This window comes from Sturnus vulgaris, chromosome 1 (genome assembly GCF_052056855.1).
Source record: "Sturnus vulgaris isolate bStuVul1 chromosome 1, bStuVul1.hap1, whole genome shotgun sequence".
In the NCBI taxonomy this organism is placed as follows: domain Eukaryota; kingdom Metazoa; phylum Chordata; class Aves; order Passeriformes; family Sturnidae; genus Sturnus; species Sturnus vulgaris.
The window spans coordinates 547,006-563,788 of record NC_142243.1 but is presented as its reverse complement, the minus strand read 5'-3'; the positions used below and the strand labels follow the sequence as shown (position 1 = coordinate 563,788).

Genomic DNA, 16,783 nt, shown 5'->3' with positions numbered 1-16,783 from the left:
GAGCCCATCATGCTCGGGTTCCTGAGTGTGGCAAGCCCAGTCACCTCGTCTGGCAGAGCAGCCCTGCGAGGGCAGCGCTTCTGCAGAGCCTCTGCACATCCCGACTGCACATCCCGACTGCACATCCTGCCCCACAGAGGCCAAGGGCACCCTCTGCGCCTGTCCCTTCCCAAAAGGCTTGTCCAGCCCTGTGAGGGAGCTGCTTCCCCAGGAGCTTGTTTGGGGTGGGCCATGGGGCTGCCCCAGAGGTGCTGCAGGCTGTGTGCAGCTGTGTGATCCTCCTGCGTGGATCCCAGTGCAGAGAGGGTCCAGCCTGGCTGCCCAAGGAGCTGCCAGCCCTGAGCTGGAGTGGCTGTGGCAGCAGCCCTGTGCCGTGGAGCTGGGCAGCTCCTGCCCTGTCTCAGGGGCCCTGTGGGTCCAGCCAGCCAAGTACTGGGGCTGGCTCCAGAGCGCTTGGGTGTCCTGGGAAGAGGAGACTGTCACTGTCCTGCTGTGCATGACTTGCCTTGTTTTTGTCCCCAGCTAACGGTACTGCCGACTCACTCAGCTCCAGCCCCAACATTTCCAGTGCTGCCAGCCCAAAGCTGGAGCCGCCTCCCTCACCACATGCCAACAGGAAAAAGCATCGCAGGAAAAAGAGCACGGGGACAACTCGGCTCGATGGCCCCAGCACGGCAGCAGAAGGTAGGAAGGCTCTGCCTGGGGGAAGCTCTGCTGGCTCAGAGTGCCAGGCACCCAAGGGTGCTGCAGTGCTCTCTGGGTGCCTGGGGCTTGGGGTGCTTCTCATGGGGGGCTCAGTGGTGACTTGGGGCTCAGCACTCCTTGTCCAAGCACCTTGGGCTGGGGCAGGAAGGAGCAGCCAGCCTCTCTGATCTGTCTTTCCCTCCATTTCCCACATGCCATGCAGAACCACCATCGTGCCTGTGTGTGCACACACAGTCACTGGTAATTAAAATTACTAACTGTAGTAGCAGACCTGAGAGCACACCATATGGTTAAGGGGTGCTCTCAGACACTTTCCACCAAAGGACATATTTCCATTGGCTTGTAAATTGGCCAAACTTTCATAATTTAAAAGACCTGTGCTGAGCACCTGCCTCAAGCCGAGGGTCTTTTGGAAAAGCTTGCCTACTTCAGAGGACCAACTGGAGTCTTTCCCAGTGCTCAGAGTACACTGATGGGTTTTGTGTTGAGAAATTCTGGTGTCCGTGGTTGCTGAAGAGGGACCCAAAGCTTGACAAGGCTGCAAAGCATGGAAAAGCATTCTGCTGGGAAAAGACACCAGATTTGTCCAGGTAGAGATGAGCCTGGCAGCCATGTTCTCCAAAGCCTGCATCTGTGGTTAGCTGCTGGAAAAAGTGAGATTTGACTTTATTCTTGGTCATCCTGTCCCACAGCACTCAGTAAGCTTCTGCAGTGAACCAAAGTAAAGATGTCATTCAAAGGGGAGGAGGGTTCAGTACAAGTGTTTGGAGCTAACAGTTGCTGCAAAACAAGCCAGGAAGTATTAGTCTGTACCTGAAGGTGCTGCAGCTGTCCTGGCACCTTGCTCCAAATCACGTGTCTGCCTGCAGTGCAGCAGCCCGGGTGTCCCATAGCAGAACAGCTCAAGTTCTTGTTCTTGGAATCATTGCTTTGATGATGTGCACAGTTGGGCAGCTCTGCTGTTCATTTTTTTGCTGCTATAGTTGTCTGCATCTGAAATGCACCGAGTCTAAGACAGGCTTCTCCTCTGTGGTGGTTGTTTGAGGAACCTTGAGCATCGTTTGAGTCTGTCCAACTGGTGTCCCGTGGGTAGCAAGAAGCGTTGCCTGTAGTTGCACTTTGTTCTTAGCTCTGTGTGTATGTTGCCTCCTCAGACCCGTTGTTGCCCTTCCCAAACTGGTTTGCAGTTCTCAGCCCAGTGCTTGGCAAAAGGAGAGGCTCATTCCTTGAGTGAATAGTGGGATAGTGAAGGAGGGGATGATTTTGCACCCCCACACGTAAGACTGAGAAAGCATGTGCTGAAGTAGTGTGTCCTATCCTGTAAATAAAATGCTAAGGAAGAGTTGTAAAGGAGGTCCCAAAGCTGACCTCTGTGTGATGGTTGGGTTTATCAAGTGGACATGAGGGCTCTCAGCTGACCACAACAAAGACCAAGAGGCACAGGACTGATGTCAGTGCTTGCAGAGGTCTGGTCCTGCGGCTGCTCAGTGCAGCTGACAGGGTGTGAGAGGTGCAGATGCTGGGACCTCACAGTACACAGAATGTAATGCAATTCCTAGCAGAAAAGGTAATTGAATGTGGGAACACTTTTATGAAGCAGTAACACGGACTAACCACTGCTTGAAGTCTTAAAATTTGATTAGTTCCTTTTCAACAACACATGTGTGCTTGGCAGAATTCCCAGCCCTCTGCTCCCAGATGCACAGGCTGGAGACTATCACCCTTATGTGCCCAGGACAGGAGTCTGAGAAATCCCAGTTCTTCCATCGTTTAATAGGGATATCTTTTCAGACACACGCTCACTCTTTCTGTCCCTCCTGGTTTGGCAGCATCCCTGGAAGGTGAAGTGATGGAGGTGGAGACATGTGGCAAGCATGAGGGCATCAGAGGATTTTTGTTGTTTCCTGCACTGGTCCTTGACCATGGTGGTCACTGGAGCTAGGCAGAGGTCTGTCTTACCTGAAGTGTTACCCAGGCCCTGTCTCAGGCTGGTACAGTTAATTTCAAGCCCTATCAGGTGTTGTAGCAATATAACTTTTTCCTACAATGTGCATTCCTCGGCATTTATCACACAGAACTTCATTTACCAGCAAAGTGTCAGTTACCAAACTTCATCTGTCGCTGCACAGACCTTGCACACAGACCTTGTACAGCGCCTCTGGCCCCAGTGCTGGAGCAGGAGGAGCCCCCAGTGAGAAGTGCAGTGCTGCTGGTGCCCAGGTGCATGGCAGCATCAGCAGGAGGCTGAGCTGCTGGGTGCAGGAGCAGTGCAGGCACCGTGTGAGGGGTGAGCAGAGCATGGCACAGCAGAGGGGGCATCCAGGGCCTGCAGGCACACAGCAGCCCATCCTCCACGTCCCCAGTGTGAATCCAGACTTTCCCAGCCCGTGTCATTTTCCAGTGGGTGAATGGGTGCAATACGTGCTGGCTCAGTGGGGCAGAGCTGAGGGAAGCAGCTGCTCCCAGAGCTGTGCTGGGGCACAGTGCTGCTATGGGCTGCTGCATGCTGGCTTTCTGGCTTTTGGTCAGCTATTGACAAATGGAACTTGCATTTACTTTTTAAAAGAATCTAGTATATTAGAAAATTGATCCAATTGCAAAGTTGGAGTTCCAGGGGCTGGGTCAGTTGTGTCGTGCTCCCAGCTTACCCTGCATCCACAGGAGCTGCTGCTGTGGGCAGCGTCCATGCCAGCAGAACCATGCTCTGTGTCCATGGGAGCAGCCACTGTTGCTGCACTTAGAGCTTCCAGCTTGGTGTTAGCCAGTTCCAGCAGCTGTGTGCCCCATTTTGGCACAGGGGTGACGTCCTGGTCAAGAGAGGGCCGTGTGAATCCCTGTGCTCAGTATGAATTATGGAGCTGGGTCACACATCCTTTTCACCCCCACCTGCCACGTGCCTGCTTACAGCTCCTGCCCGTGGTACCTTTGTGAGTGACTTGGTTGGTCTCTCTCCTGCCCTGAGCTCCAGGACCGCTCCAAGACCTGATGCAGCTCTGGACACTGCAGCAGCTCCTCAGCAGGACCAGCAGGCCAGGGCAGAAGCAGAGGGGCAAGTGACTCTGGGGCTGGTGTTCAGGTGGCCACCCGTGATGGGTCACTGTCCTGCATGACAAGCAGAGACTGGATACAAGTACAAGGAGGTGCTGAGCCTCTGCTTGAGGTCCCAGCTGTGAACCCTGGGCTGAGCATTGCCCCACACCATGGGCATGGCCGATGTTTGTGTCATGGACTGGTGTCCCTAAGTATGACTGATACTCCCTTGAACCTTTTTTAGCTGCTTTTGAACAGTTGTGGCAGTTTTTTTCAGAGCAGGGTAATTTGAGTTTTTTGCTTCTGCATAGTCAACACGGTGAAAGTGTGAAATTGCTGTGCCAGGAGCGGGGCTGCCGGGCCCTGTGGCAGAGCTGCTGTCCCCTCGTGGTGCTCATCCCCCTGTGGAGGGTTCACTGTCCTGGCAGGAGCATGGGGACAGCCCAGTGAGGAGCCATGCTTTCCATTAACTCACGTCAGTGTGGCTGTGCTGGTGTGGGGAGCACTGCGGAGGGACACCCCCCAAACCTTCCCACCCACCAGGAGCTGCGTGGGGCCAGGCAGGGCATCAGGCTCAGCCTCTGTCATCCCCAGCAGCCCTGGGGGTATGTGAGGGAGCAGATTTGGGCTGTGCTCAGGCTGCCTGCACCTGCCTGCACCCACCCCACACCCGTGAGCTAGGCACGAGCAGCTCAGGTTAGCATCCTGAGAAAGTTGGTGAGGTCTGGGGATAAATTGCCATCAGTTTATCTCATTTAGGAGGTAATCAGAGCCAGGGACGTGCAGAGCAATTGAATCTTAGTTGTTCTGAAGTATCATAAATCAAACGAGCTGTTGCTTTTTTACATGGGCTCATGTTAAAGAGAGCTCCGTGTCAGGCTGCCAGGGAGCATCCGCAAACTATGGCAGGCGTGGGATTGGGCTGCCGGAGATGTCACCGAGCTGGGGAGTGCAGCTCAGGCTGTCAGGGAGCCCCCACAGGCTGGCAAACGTGTGTCAGGCTGTCAGGGGACGAAGATGCTCATCCCCTGGTGTAGGTGCGGTGTCATCCTGCAAGGGCCATCGGGAACGTCTGCTCTCGTCAGAACCCAGCAAAGCTCTGTGGCCAGGAGTGCCCCATCCTGCCGTGGAGCTGCCCACAGCCCCTCTGCAGCCACACTGCTCTTGGCCTGGACCCTGGGCCCCTGTCGAGGCTGCCAGGAGAGCCAAAGAGCCCCCAGACACGGCTGAGGGCAGCAGCACCTTCGCGACGCTCCCTGCTCCAGTCCCCCCATGGCTGCCAGAGCTCCGGGGATAATGAACTTCTCATGTGCTTAAAGAGTGATGCAGGGTGCATGGCGAGAAGCTGACAGCCCCTTAATGTGCTTCTCAGTGGCGGCCAAACGACGCGGTTTTGTCTTTGTTTTTTAGTTTTAAAACCCACAGGAAATTGATGGCCAGTAAAGAGTTGTGTTGGGGCGATGTGCGTGATTAATGCCAACTGTCAGGGGCTGTCGAGGCCGATCGTGGCAAGCCGGGAGTGTGAGGCTGAGCCGTGCTCAGCAGATTGCTGGGGATTCCAGCTGCTATGGCTCAGCTCCCGCCTGCCCCACACAGCTTGTGTCACCCGCGCTTCCTCCACCAAGCCTCTTCATTCAGTGCTAACAAGTCACTCCAGCTCATTATGGACCCTGGAGCTCCGTGCTGGCGGGAGGGAGGCAGCCTGTGCAGGGCATCTCTGTGGTTCAGCTGCTCCCCTGTCTCCATCAGCTCCCCCCAGCAGTCTCTGCTTCCTGGGAGACCTTGCACATCTCTGTGTTACCCCTCTGAGACCCTCATGTGCACCGCCCTGACCCTGCCACAGCCTCTGCTCACACCATGGAGCCCGCACTGTCCGTGCCCTCCCTCCCTGCTGCCTGCACACGCCCCCAGCCCTTCTGCCCCCTCCCCTGCTCTGCACCCCACATTGCATCCTCCCTGCCATCTACACAGAAATGACTCTCTTCAACCCTTACATGACCCCCTGCACACCCCTGGGTACCTGTGGTGTCCCTTGGGAGCACCTGCTGCTCCTGACACGCCGTGTCCTTCCCCACACACGTTTGGGACCCCTCTGTTTGCCCCTGTTGTGCAGCTCCCTGTGCCCATCCCTGCTCGAGCCCCCTCTGCTGCTGCCCCCCATCCCCACGCCATCCCTGGTGGTGCCGGGCCAGCTCAGCCCGGGGCACTCAGGGCCCTGGGGGCACTGGGGGTCTCCATCACGCTGCTCCTGCTGCGCTCTCCTGGCGGCTGTCCCCGCAGAGGGGCCTGTCCCCGCCGCACTAATACAGGTTGGGAATATTGGGTTTAATGATCTGCAAAATGAGGAGGTAGCGAGCTGACATTTACGAATGGTGCTGCATCCTTCTCTTCCCAGACGCCTGCTAATTTGTTGATATCCCAAACACCTCATAATGATATGGTACAGTCGCAGCTTGCAAACAAGCATCCCGAGGCCAGGGGCTGCTGGCTGCCCTGCTCCAGGACACTTCTCGCAGTCCTGGCAGCCAGAGAGCAGAGCTCTGGGCCAGGGTCTCCCTGCACGTCTGACAGGACCTGCCCTGGTTCCTGCCCTGTGCCCCACATGCTGGAGGTGTCCCCCCACCTCCTCCCTGTGTGACTGCCCACTCTGCAGGGCCTCTGGAGACACTTGTACTATCCAGCAAAAATAGCAGAAGGGATGGCAGGGACAAGGACAGCATGCAGGGAGAGGCTCGCTGTGACTGGGAGATGGTGAAGAGCAGGGGGTGACATAGGAGACTTCTGCTTCAAGAGTGGGGCTCAGTGCCAGCTCTGCTTCCTGTCCTGCTGATGTTGAGTGGAATCCTGCTCCTCTCTGCCGGACCTGCTGGGATGCAGGGAAGGTGTCCCACACTATCCTGCACCTGTCTGCTCAGGAAGGAGAAGCTGTCTGGAGTGGAAGGCTCTCTGCCTGGTGTGCTGGCATGGAGATGCTCCTGCCATCCTTTGTGCTGAACTCCCCCTTCCCACGGGGGAAGACAGTGCTGCCCTGGGCCTTTGGGCTGGTGTGGGGAAGCTCTGTCCAGTGCCCTGTGCAGAGAGGGAGTCCGAGTGCTGGGAGCACAGTCCTGCTGCACTTGGTGGGGACCAGAGGGACAATGCTCCATCCTCTGTCCTCAAAGAGCTGCTTTGTATCCTGCTGCTTCTGGGACAGGGGAGCAGCCCCCCATATTGCTGCTTGTGCTGCTTGTGTGGGGGCACCGCAGGTAGGGTAGGTGAGGCATGGGGCCGGCCTGACCCAGTGCAGCTCCCCAGGGGAACGCACTGCCTGGGGGACCTGCTGCACCCCACGGAGAAGCAGGGTGTCCACGGGAAAGGAGGTGGGAAGTACTGTTCCCATGGCTCCACATCAGGGCCCCCACAGGAGGGTCTGTGGGCTGGCCACCAGTGCAGGGTGTAGCCAGAGCCCTTTGCAGAGCAGGACCAAGCTTTGCCCCGGCCCTGTATTGAAGCTGAGGCATTTTTAGCTCCTTGTGTAGCCCTTCTGCTCAGAGCTGTACTTCCCCCTGCTCAGAGCATGGAGAGGGGACTTGACACGAGCTGTGGGGGAAACACTCTGTGTCACTGCTGTTCCCCTTCCTTTTCCTCTCTGGCATCCCTCAGGTGTCAGTGGGACACATTGTTCCACTGAGCACCTTGCCACAGGGCTGCCTTCCTTGCGTCTTGGTGGGCACTTCCTTACCCTCCTGCTGTCCCTTTGGTGTGGTTCCCGGCTGGACACACAGGCTGTCTCCATTCCCTCATTCTTGGCAGCCCCGTGGTGCCCCTCTGCTCTCTGGAGGATGTTTCCCCCCAAGGCTGGTGTGTTGGCAGAGGGAGGGTGACTGCCCTGGGGCTGCTCATGTCCCTGCCCGTGTCTCAGCTGCTGGTGCAGTCTGGGTGCCATGTGGCTCTGCTGTCCCAGCCATGCCCTCCCTAATCCTGCTCCTGCTCAGAGCCCTCGTTCCTGGGCGGTGTTGGAAGGGGGGTCGAGGGGTTAACACCCATTAGCAGAGCCGGCTCGCACCAAACTCTGCTCAGCAACTCTTCACGGAGCTCAGTCTTTAAAATATCATCAAAAAATCATCAAGAGAGAGAGAGAGGCAGCGCGTTCATTTCCACTGCCCACTAATTCTAATGGAGCTGCTGTAATGGGCTCCCACCAGCACACTGGGGCAGCCGCAGGGCTGGGGGGCCGGGCTCTGCCATCTGGCCCCTGGACAGCCACTCACTCGGCAGCTGGGAAGGGCTCCCTGCTCCTGTAGGAGTGGCTTCCTCTGAGGTCTGAGCCCTGTCAGGTTGGAGCTGGCAAGCTCTGGGATTTCTCTGGCCTCTGAGAAGGAGCCTGTGCCCATGTGTGGAGCAGAGGAGGGAGTTCTGCCAGGTAGTCTCAACCCTTCTGCTTATGTCATCTGCTTGGTGCTACCCTTTGGAAACCTGTACCTCTCGCCAGAAGAAGCTGAGAATGCCCAGTACTTTCCCTAAAACAACAGCTCGAGTCTGATCCAACTTGTATGGGTGCCCTGAGGAGCTCAGGAGCTGGTCCTAGACCATCCCAGAACGTCTGCACAGTGTTGGAAGCTGCTGCCAGCCCTTGATTCCCTTCCCAGCTCTGCTGATCCTCACGTGTGAATCCAGGGCTGTGATCCTGCAGGGCCACAGCTCTTCATGCTGTGCTGAGGCCTCCAGAGAGATCCAGCCCCACAGTGCCGTCCTGCACTGGGTGGTGGGGGATTTGCCTTAGCACAGCAGAAAAGCTGTGCTCTTTTGTTAGCTCTTCCCGGGCTCCGAGAGCAACACGGCCTTTGTTCAGCATGAAGCTGGAATCCAGGAGGCACAAAGAAGGAAGGGAATGGAGCTCCTGCGTCTTGCAGAGCTGGCGCCAGGGCTTTGGTTGGACTGGGACTGCTCCCACGGCTGGGTCTGGGCAGCCCCAGAGCTCTGGGATGTCCCTCAGCTGTGACAGTAGGAAAGTCCATCCGAGTCGGGTTGGAGCCCCAGAAATTTCTCATCCAGAAGGAGGGAACTTCCTGCCCTATTGTAAATGTCCTGAGCAGCGTGCTGGGAGCCACATGGAGCCCCCTGCCCCAGCGTGATGCCTCAAGGAGCAGCAGTGACCCCCACACCAGAGCCCTGGGCAGGCAGAGCAGGCATTTGCTTCCCTGGAAAATGTAGCAGGAAGGCTGGGGCTGGGATTCCTGGAGAGGTGCTGGTCAAACAGAAACATGTGAGCCCACAGCAGGAATCCTCGCTGTGTCCTGCTGACCATGGTGACCTCTTCCTGCTGTCCAGAAGGCTCGGTAGCAGGCAGGACTTTAGGTGCATCCAGAGCTTCCTGAGTGCAGGCAGCTGGCTTGGGCTCTGCAGCACAGCAGCAGCAGCCACAGGTGGCTCAGACCAAGGCAGGATGTGATTTGAGGAGAGCAGGGCCTGTTCTGATGTGTCAGGGTCCCCCAGGAGCGCTGTCTGCAGATGCTCCCTCCAGCACCTGGGCAGCCTCTGCCCCAGGGAGCTGCTGCTCATTCCTTCCTGGCTGCTAGTGCCTGGCCCCAGGCAGCCACCAGCCCTGTGGCTGTGGGGGGATGGTCCTGGCTCCCCCGCAGTCTGCAGGCTCCCTGCCCGTGCTGGGGTCTGGCAGCACTCACAGAGGCTGCTGCCAGCAAGCAAAGGAGGCAATGCCTGTTAGCCTGCCTGTTGGCTGGGTATTTGCTCTCCCAGTATTCACAAGCTAGCAGCTGTATATTTTCCAAGAATCTTGTTCTTGAGCTGGGACTTGGTGTCTGTGGGGTCTCTCCTGTGGCTGAGGGCTAGAGGAAGGTGCTGGACAAAGTGGGACGTCCCAGTTACACCCGTGCATCAGAGAGAGGAGAGTCCAGCAGCGTGGCTAATTGCCTGCTCCCTGCAGTCTGCCGTCCTCATCCTCCCGAGGGCTCCCTCTCTCATTCCAGCAGGACAGAGGCAGTTGCAGAATCTTTCCCCAGGGGGAGTCACAGGATGATTTAGGAGTAAAAGAGCCTTGCCTTCCTATCTGGGAAGGGCAAGCCAGGACAAGCCTCATGCTGGAGTCATTCCATGCTCCCCAGGCTCTGATGGTGTGGAGACCCAGCCCTGTGTTCCCACACCAGTTCACGAGCCCTGGTGATCTCCAGGACTGGGACTTGTCAGTGCAGGTGCTCACAAACCTGGGAGGAAGGGCTGTGCACTCCCATCATGCCCAGTGGACCTGGCTCTCCTAGGGAGACTCCCCAAGGCTGCACCATGTTCTGGGGATGTTCGTGGACACAGCCTGGCTCAAATGGGCCCATGTGGCCCCACAGTAGCTGAGGGTGGCTGCGCCCTTGGTGGCACCTGGCCAGGGGCCTCTGCAGCCATTCACTGGGGGCTGTGGCAGCTCCTCAGTCCCTGCCTTTCTGCTGCTTCCCTCCACAGTGAGGGGCTTCTGTGCTGCGGAGAAGTCAGGAGAGGAGGGGACCTCCCTCAAACCCCTCCAGACTCCCCTGCTCACCTCCCCACGTCCCCTGGTGTGCACAGACCCTGCCAGGCTTGAGGCCAGAGCAGCTCTGCCTTGATGTGGACCAGAGGCCCCTCGGCCTCCGTGCTGTCTCTGGAGCTGAGCAGTTGACTCCCTGCTTTTAATAGAGAGCTGGGAAGGCACATTATGGAGATGAGGGTGTTATTTGCATAACGCTAATTAGGTAATTACAAATCATTTTGCTATGAGCTGAAGCGTGTGCTGTGACATAACGTTTATTAGTCATTCCATTCAGGCCCCGCTTAGTTAAGTCATTTACTGCACTAACTACTGAAGTTGGCAATAAAAGGTAAATGCTGGTGCTGGGTGTGAGGCTGACATGACACCCCGTGAACTGTGCCCGTGGGGGGCCGTGTGAGGCAGAGCCAGGCTGGCAGGGTTAGCAGGGCAGAACACCTTTAAAGCCTTGGTGAGGAGCCAGCCACAGGCCCCTCTTGGACCAGCTCACTCCGTGTGCTGGCCCGTGGCTCCAAAGCCACTCGAGGGCGGGCACTGAGCACCGGTGCTGTCTGCAGGCACCCGCTCGGTGCAGGGGCCGATTTCACTGCTCCACAGGTTGGCAGCTTTCTCTGAGGGCAGGACACGGGGCAGGGAGAGTGGGCACGAGCCAGTGGAGCTGGCCTTTGGAGTGGGGCAGAGGGAGGGACGGCTGGCACAGAGCTCTAATTCTTCTCTGTAGGCACTTTCCTGTCCCAGTCTCCTGGGCTCTGCTGCTGCCTCGACCCGGCCACGTGGGGATTGTGGTGGCCTGCCATGGCAGACCCCTCCTTCCCAGCCCTGTGTCATGGCACACCTTTTCTCTTCCAGAGCCAGACGAGCCGTTTGAGTTCATTATCGTGTCACTGACGGGCCAGACGTGGCTCTTTGAAGCCTCAACATCAGAGGAGCGGGAGCTCTGGGTGCAGGCCATTGAGAGCCAGATCCTGGCCAGCCTGCAGGGCTGTGAGAGCAGCAAAAACAAGGTAAGAGGCCTTGGCCAACTTCTCTTCTGTCTTCTCTGGCATCTGCTTTGCCACATTTCTCCATGTCCCACACTTGCCACACTGAATCCTGCCTTGATCCCTCTTTTCCCAGTGAGAGTTCAGTCCCATCCCTGGCACTGTGCACTTCCCCCAGGTTTCTTGTCACCTCTTCCCCGCCTGGCTCTGGCCCCATCGAGTACTCTGCATCCCATGTGGCTGGATCCTGCATGGTTCATTCCCTCCCTGGACATTTCTGCCCTTTCTCCGCACTGTCCCCTGCCCCTCTGGCGCACAGCAGAGCCTGTTACCAGAGCCCCCACGCTGGCCAGCCTCACGGAGCGTGGTGGGGTGGCTGGCCTGCGGTGAAGGGAGCCTTGTGGGGTTCTTTGCAGGCTCGGCTGGGCAGCCAGGGCGACGCGCAGGCCATGCAGGCCGTCCGCACCGCGCGCGGGAACAGCTTCTGCGTGGACTGCGACGCACCCAGTAAGAGATGTGCGCTGGGGGGCTCATCGCCAGGGGAGGGCAGGGAGGGAGGGGGCTCCAGCCACCGCAGGCACCCCTCTCTCAGCCCACAGAGACCTGCTCTGTGTGTCTTTGCCGTCCTCTCCTGTAGTGGACCTGCTCCTCGGGGTTGGGCTACGGACCACACTGGCCTGTGATCCCTCACTGGCCAGCCTGAGGTCTCGGCCTCTCCCTGTCCACCTCTCCCAGGGACACTGAACTGGGAAGGGCTCTGGTGGGCAGGTGTCTGCAAATACGAGTCTGAACCACGGGAGATGGGCTGGTGAGTCCTGGCAGGTTATTAACTCTTCCCCTACTGATCCTGCCGCCCTCAGATCCGGACTGGGCCAGTCTGAACCTGGGTGCTCTCATGTGCATCGAGTGCTCCGGGATCCATCGCAACCTGGGCACCCACCTGTCCCGTGTGCGCTCCCTGGACCTGGATGATTGGCCCAGCGAGCTCCTCATGGTCATGGCGGCCATCGGCAACGCGCTTGCAAATGCTGTCTGGGAGGGCATGGTGGAGGGCTACCCCAAGCCCACGCCTGAGAGCAGTCGGTAAGGGAGGTGGCGAACCCCAGAGATGCTTCTTGGGAAACACACCAGGAGGGCTGGGGGACACTGCGGGGGTTGAGAGCAGCCACTGAGGCAGGCAGGATTCCTCAGGATGCTCCAGTGTTGGGGGTCCCGTCTGCCTGCGCTGGGCACTGGCCTCCCTCTCCTGCCATCCTAATGGCCACTGGGGCTCCAATGGCAGCCGCGGCCACGCCGTGACTCTGGGAGCCGAGGCTGGCTGCAAAGCCGAAGGGGTTAACAGAGATGGCTTGGCAGCGTCGTGCGGGTCTCCAGGGTCCGTCCCTTTCAGGCCCTTGTCTGTCACTATCGGAGCCACTCTCCTGTCACTCATCCCAACAAGAGCCCATTCTGCGGCTTATCAGCGGCGGAGCGCGGGTCAGGGGGCGGCGGCAGCGAGCGCGCTCGGCGGGGCACTGATGGCGAGAATGGCAGCAGATAGCGGCGGGCCGGCAGCATCGATCCCGGCCCGTGGCCCCGGCGGGACGGACGCGGACACCGCCTTTGTTCGCACCAGGCGCGACGGCGGCAGCGATAAGGGGCCTCCCGTGGCACTGGGCTGGCGTGTGCAGCGCTAGCCTTTCCCTGCCGCTGGCCATGGCCCGCACACAGCACGGCACAGGCACGGTCCCCGAGCTGCCACAGCACGGGCACGCAGCCCTGGGTGCGCAGAGACAGGTGTGGGGCTGGGAGCGAGACGCTGCTGCTGTGCAGGCCTGGATGTGAGCACACAGTGTCCATGAGATGTGTAAGGAGGTGCAGCAAGTCAAGCAGGTGTTGGGCAGGTGTCCAGAGTGGGATGACAGGGACTTGGTGGCAGCTGTGGGGCACAGGGGCACGGCAGGGGCTGTTCAGAGCATACCTGGGTGTGATGGATGTTCACTGCTCACATAGGTATGTTCACATGACAGTGCTGATGCTCATGTCCTTTTGTGCTTGGGGCCCGGGAAAATTGTCTCAGCCGTGACAGTGACAATGTCCTGTGTGGCAGGGAGGAGAAGGAGCGCTGGATCCGGGCTAAGTACGAGCAGAAGCTCTTTCTGGCCCCTCTGCCCCAGTCTGACATCCCGCTGGGGCAGCAGCTGCTGCGGGCCGTGGTGGAGGATGACCTGCGCCTCGTGGTGACACTCCTGGCCCACGGCACCAAGGAGGAGGTGAACGAGACCTACGGAGATGGGGACGGGCGCACAGCGCTGCATCTCTCCTGTGCAATGGCCAATGTAGTGTTCACACAGCTGCTCATCTGGGTAAGGCAGAGCCCGCAGCCTCCACCGCAGGGCTTCTGGTGCTATCCCCACCCCCCGCCTTTATCCATCCTGCTTCCCTGGGTTCCCCCACGTGCCCACTGGCACTGACCTGCCCACCCTCCCAGCTCCCTCCTCCTGTCTTCCCCAGATCCCCTCTGCTCCCTGCCATTCCCGCGCCCCTGGGCACACGGTTCCCAGGCACCACTGACCAGCTCTTCTCTCCTGGCAGTACGGAGTGGATGTGAAGAGCCGGGACGCTCGGGGCCTGACCCCGCTGGCCTACGCCCGGCGAGCCGGCAGCCAGGAGTGCATCGACATCCTGCTGCAGCACGGCTGCCCCAGCGACAGCGCGGCCACGCTGACCCCCAGCCTGCCCCGCCGCAACGCCAATGCCAACAACAACGCCTGCACCGCGGCGCCGCCGGAGCTCAGCGCCAGCCCCGCCACAGCCTAGCCCTGCACGGGCCCTCCGGTGGCCACACAGCTGCCCTCCAGCCCTGCCAGGGACCAGGGCCGCAGGAGGGGCTCTGAGAGCAGCACAGACCAGCCCCACGCTGCTGGCCCCCACCAGAAGCCCTGTTCCAGCCAAGAGGAGGCTGGGAGCCAGCTGGGAGCCAGCATCCTGCTCCTCTGTTGTTCCAGCCACCTCTGGCCATGCAGCTGTGCAGACCCAGTGCTGGCAGCTGTGGAGGGGCTCCCACATAATCACTGGGGTGGCTGCAGTGCACCCCGTTCTCGTGACCGGTACATGGATGGGGAGGCAGTTTCTCCTGCCCCCCCTCACACACATCTGTAGATAAAGCAGGGGCTGGGGGCAGTTCAGGTATGTAGCCCCCCCTGCCCTGCACAGCAGTACCGGGGAGGCTGATGGCTGCACCTGCTCCCTCAGGCACGTCGGTTTGGGCACTTCCTGCTGCTGTCCCTCCGTGTTGGCCTCGCCACACCCCCCAGTGCAGCAGTGAGGTGGGGGGCAGCAGGAGGTGCATATTTCTCCATTGCACCCCCGTGCTCCTCTGCTGCTGGCCGGTGCAGGAGGGGTGCACGCACCGAAGCTGTTCCCCACGTGCTGATGCAAGGGTGACATCTCCCCAGCACAGCAGCCCCTGGACAAAGGCCTCCCCAGCCTCTCTGGTGACCTGCAATGGGAAGAGGATGGTCACCTCGGGATCCCCAGCTCTGTCTGTCTGTCTGTCTGTAGAGTCACTGTCCTTCCAGGTTAAAGCTCCAAGCCATACACAGTGTCTCCATCAGAGCCTCCCGCTGCTGCCCAGGTGGGGCTGGTCTCCAGCTGAGCAAGAGGAGAGGAGAGGAGCATCTCTCTCTGCATTGGGGTCAAGCCTCTAGCTGAATGCCGGAACCTCAAGGCTTTGGACACTGCTATGGAATGTCTCTGTCACTTGTGTATAAAATGTACATTGGAAATATTTATATGGACACTCTGTATATACGGTTTCTTTTCCATGAGTTGCCCTGTGTGTGTTATCTGCAGCCAAGGAGATAAAGGCCAATAAAGCAACCCACCTCCTGCCAGGCCAGCGTCTCAGTGTGCTGCCTTTGGGTTTTCCAACGCAGCACTGGTTTGCAGCTGGGTCTGGTGCCTCTCCAGCCCACACTGACAAACATTCAGCCTCTTCTCCTCCAGCTCGGGCTCTGATCAACAGCAATCCTGTGCCAAACCGGGCCCCTGGGACATGGCAAAGTGCTGAGGTGTGGAGGGGAGATGTGCCAACCCTGGGGAACAGTGCCAGAACATGGCCCCAGAGGAATGCACAGCTCTGGTGGGATGGGAGATCTCACAGCAGAGGAGTGTGCTGGAAAGGGGACGTGCAGGGCAGGAGTGCTGGGCCAGCTGGTCCTTGTGCACAGGACAGCAAGTGTGAAGCTGGGACGGGGGAAGGCAGAGATGGGCAGGGAGTGATAGGCTGCCAGAGCGAGCAAGGAGTCTGCTACGGCTGCACCAGACCAGGGATCATTGAGTCCCGGAGCCCTGAGCACTGAAGGGACCGTGTGTCTGCTCTGCCAGCCCTGACTTTGCATGCTTCTCACAGCTGGGGCAGAGCAGGGCCCCGGTGCTGGCGGTTCTGGGCTGGCTGCACCCCAGGCTGCCCCACAGTTCAGGGCTCCAGTGTCTCTGTGCTGTGCTGGGCTCCAGGCTCTGCTGCACTGGGCACAGGCCTTGGGCCCCAAGCCTGTGGCAGTGCTGCGAGAAGGGAGGTGCAGGACACCCCCAGCTGCCACAGGTACCCTCAGATGTCCCTGTCAAACCCCTGCTGCCTCCTCCTCGTGCCACTCCCATGGCGGAGGGCTGCCTTGCTGGGGGCTGCAGAGGGTCTCTCCGCTCCTTGATGTGTTCTGACTGGGTGTGCCCTTGTCACCATCATCAACCTCATCCTCATCCCGGTCCTGGTCCCAGTCGTGGTCCCAGTTCCAGTCCAGCCCCTGCACCCATGTCGCCCCTCATTGCCATGCCCTGGCGGTGCCCATGGGTGCCCCCGCACCGCCCGGCCCCAGCCCAGTGCTGGGTTTGGTTAATTTCCTGGCGACTGCATTAACGGGAATGGAAGCCGAGGGACGGCAGCTCCTCTGGGGCCCATTAATCATCCCCCTCAGACAAGCTGCCTTGATTACAAGTGGCAAGAAATTCATTAGGGCTGCGGCTCTGACAACTTTTATCTGCGCGGCTGGATCTGACTCATTAGGCAGCCAAATTAAAGCCATGATGGGCCCTGATGAAATTCACTGCTTGTTTATCTTGTGCGATCTGATACATCTGCCCATACATCATCTCCCGCGCGGGATCCCGCCCTACCCAGCCCTGGCGCCTCCCTTCCCATCCCAGCCCTGCCCCGGGCCCGCGGGTGCCCAGCCCGGACCCAGCCCTGACCCCCGGACACCTGGGGGTGTCCCCTGCCTGTCCCCACACTCTGCCTGTGCCATCGGGGCTGGAGCTGGGGCTGCGAGTGATGACCGTGCTCCAGGAGCCGTGCGGGGACAGCTCTGGAATCAAAATGCTGAAAAACCCTGAACTGGAGGGGACCCACGGAGATCATCAGTGTCCCTGGTGTGGGGCCACGCAGCCCCCACGGCCTTGCTGTGCCCATGGGCTGCAGCCCCTCGGGGCACCCAGAGCCCTGGCCAGGTTCTGCTGGCAGTGCCACTGCTGTGGGCACAGCCCCGTGGGGACAGGCTCCGTGCCCTGCTGCTGCCCACAAACT

The 16,783-nt window shown here is 59.4% G+C and overlaps 1 protein-coding gene across 2 annotated transcripts in view; it reads left to right on the top strand.

Moving 5' to 3' along the window:
* AGAP3 (ArfGAP with GTPase domain, ankyrin repeat and PH domain 3) overlaps nt 1-15,098 on the top strand; it is a 102,725-nt gene extending 87,627 nt beyond the window's left edge. For both annotated transcript variants that reach the window (XM_088172485.1, XM_088172416.1), the window contains exons 13-18: nt 523-684; nt 11,093-11,247; nt 11,640-11,730; nt 12,084-12,306; nt 13,313-13,568; nt 13,798-15,098. In XM_088172485.1, coding sequence (XP_088028611.1) covers nt 523-684; nt 11,093-11,247; nt 11,640-11,730; nt 12,084-12,306; nt 13,313-13,568; nt 13,798-14,022 — 1,112 coding nt within the window. In that variant the 3' untranslated portion in view covers nt 14,023-15,098. The remainder of the gene's footprint in view (nt 1-522; nt 685-11,092; nt 11,248-11,639; nt 11,731-12,083; nt 12,307-13,312; nt 13,569-13,797) is intronic.
* The last annotated feature ends 1,685 nt before the right edge of the window (nt 15,099-16,783 follow it).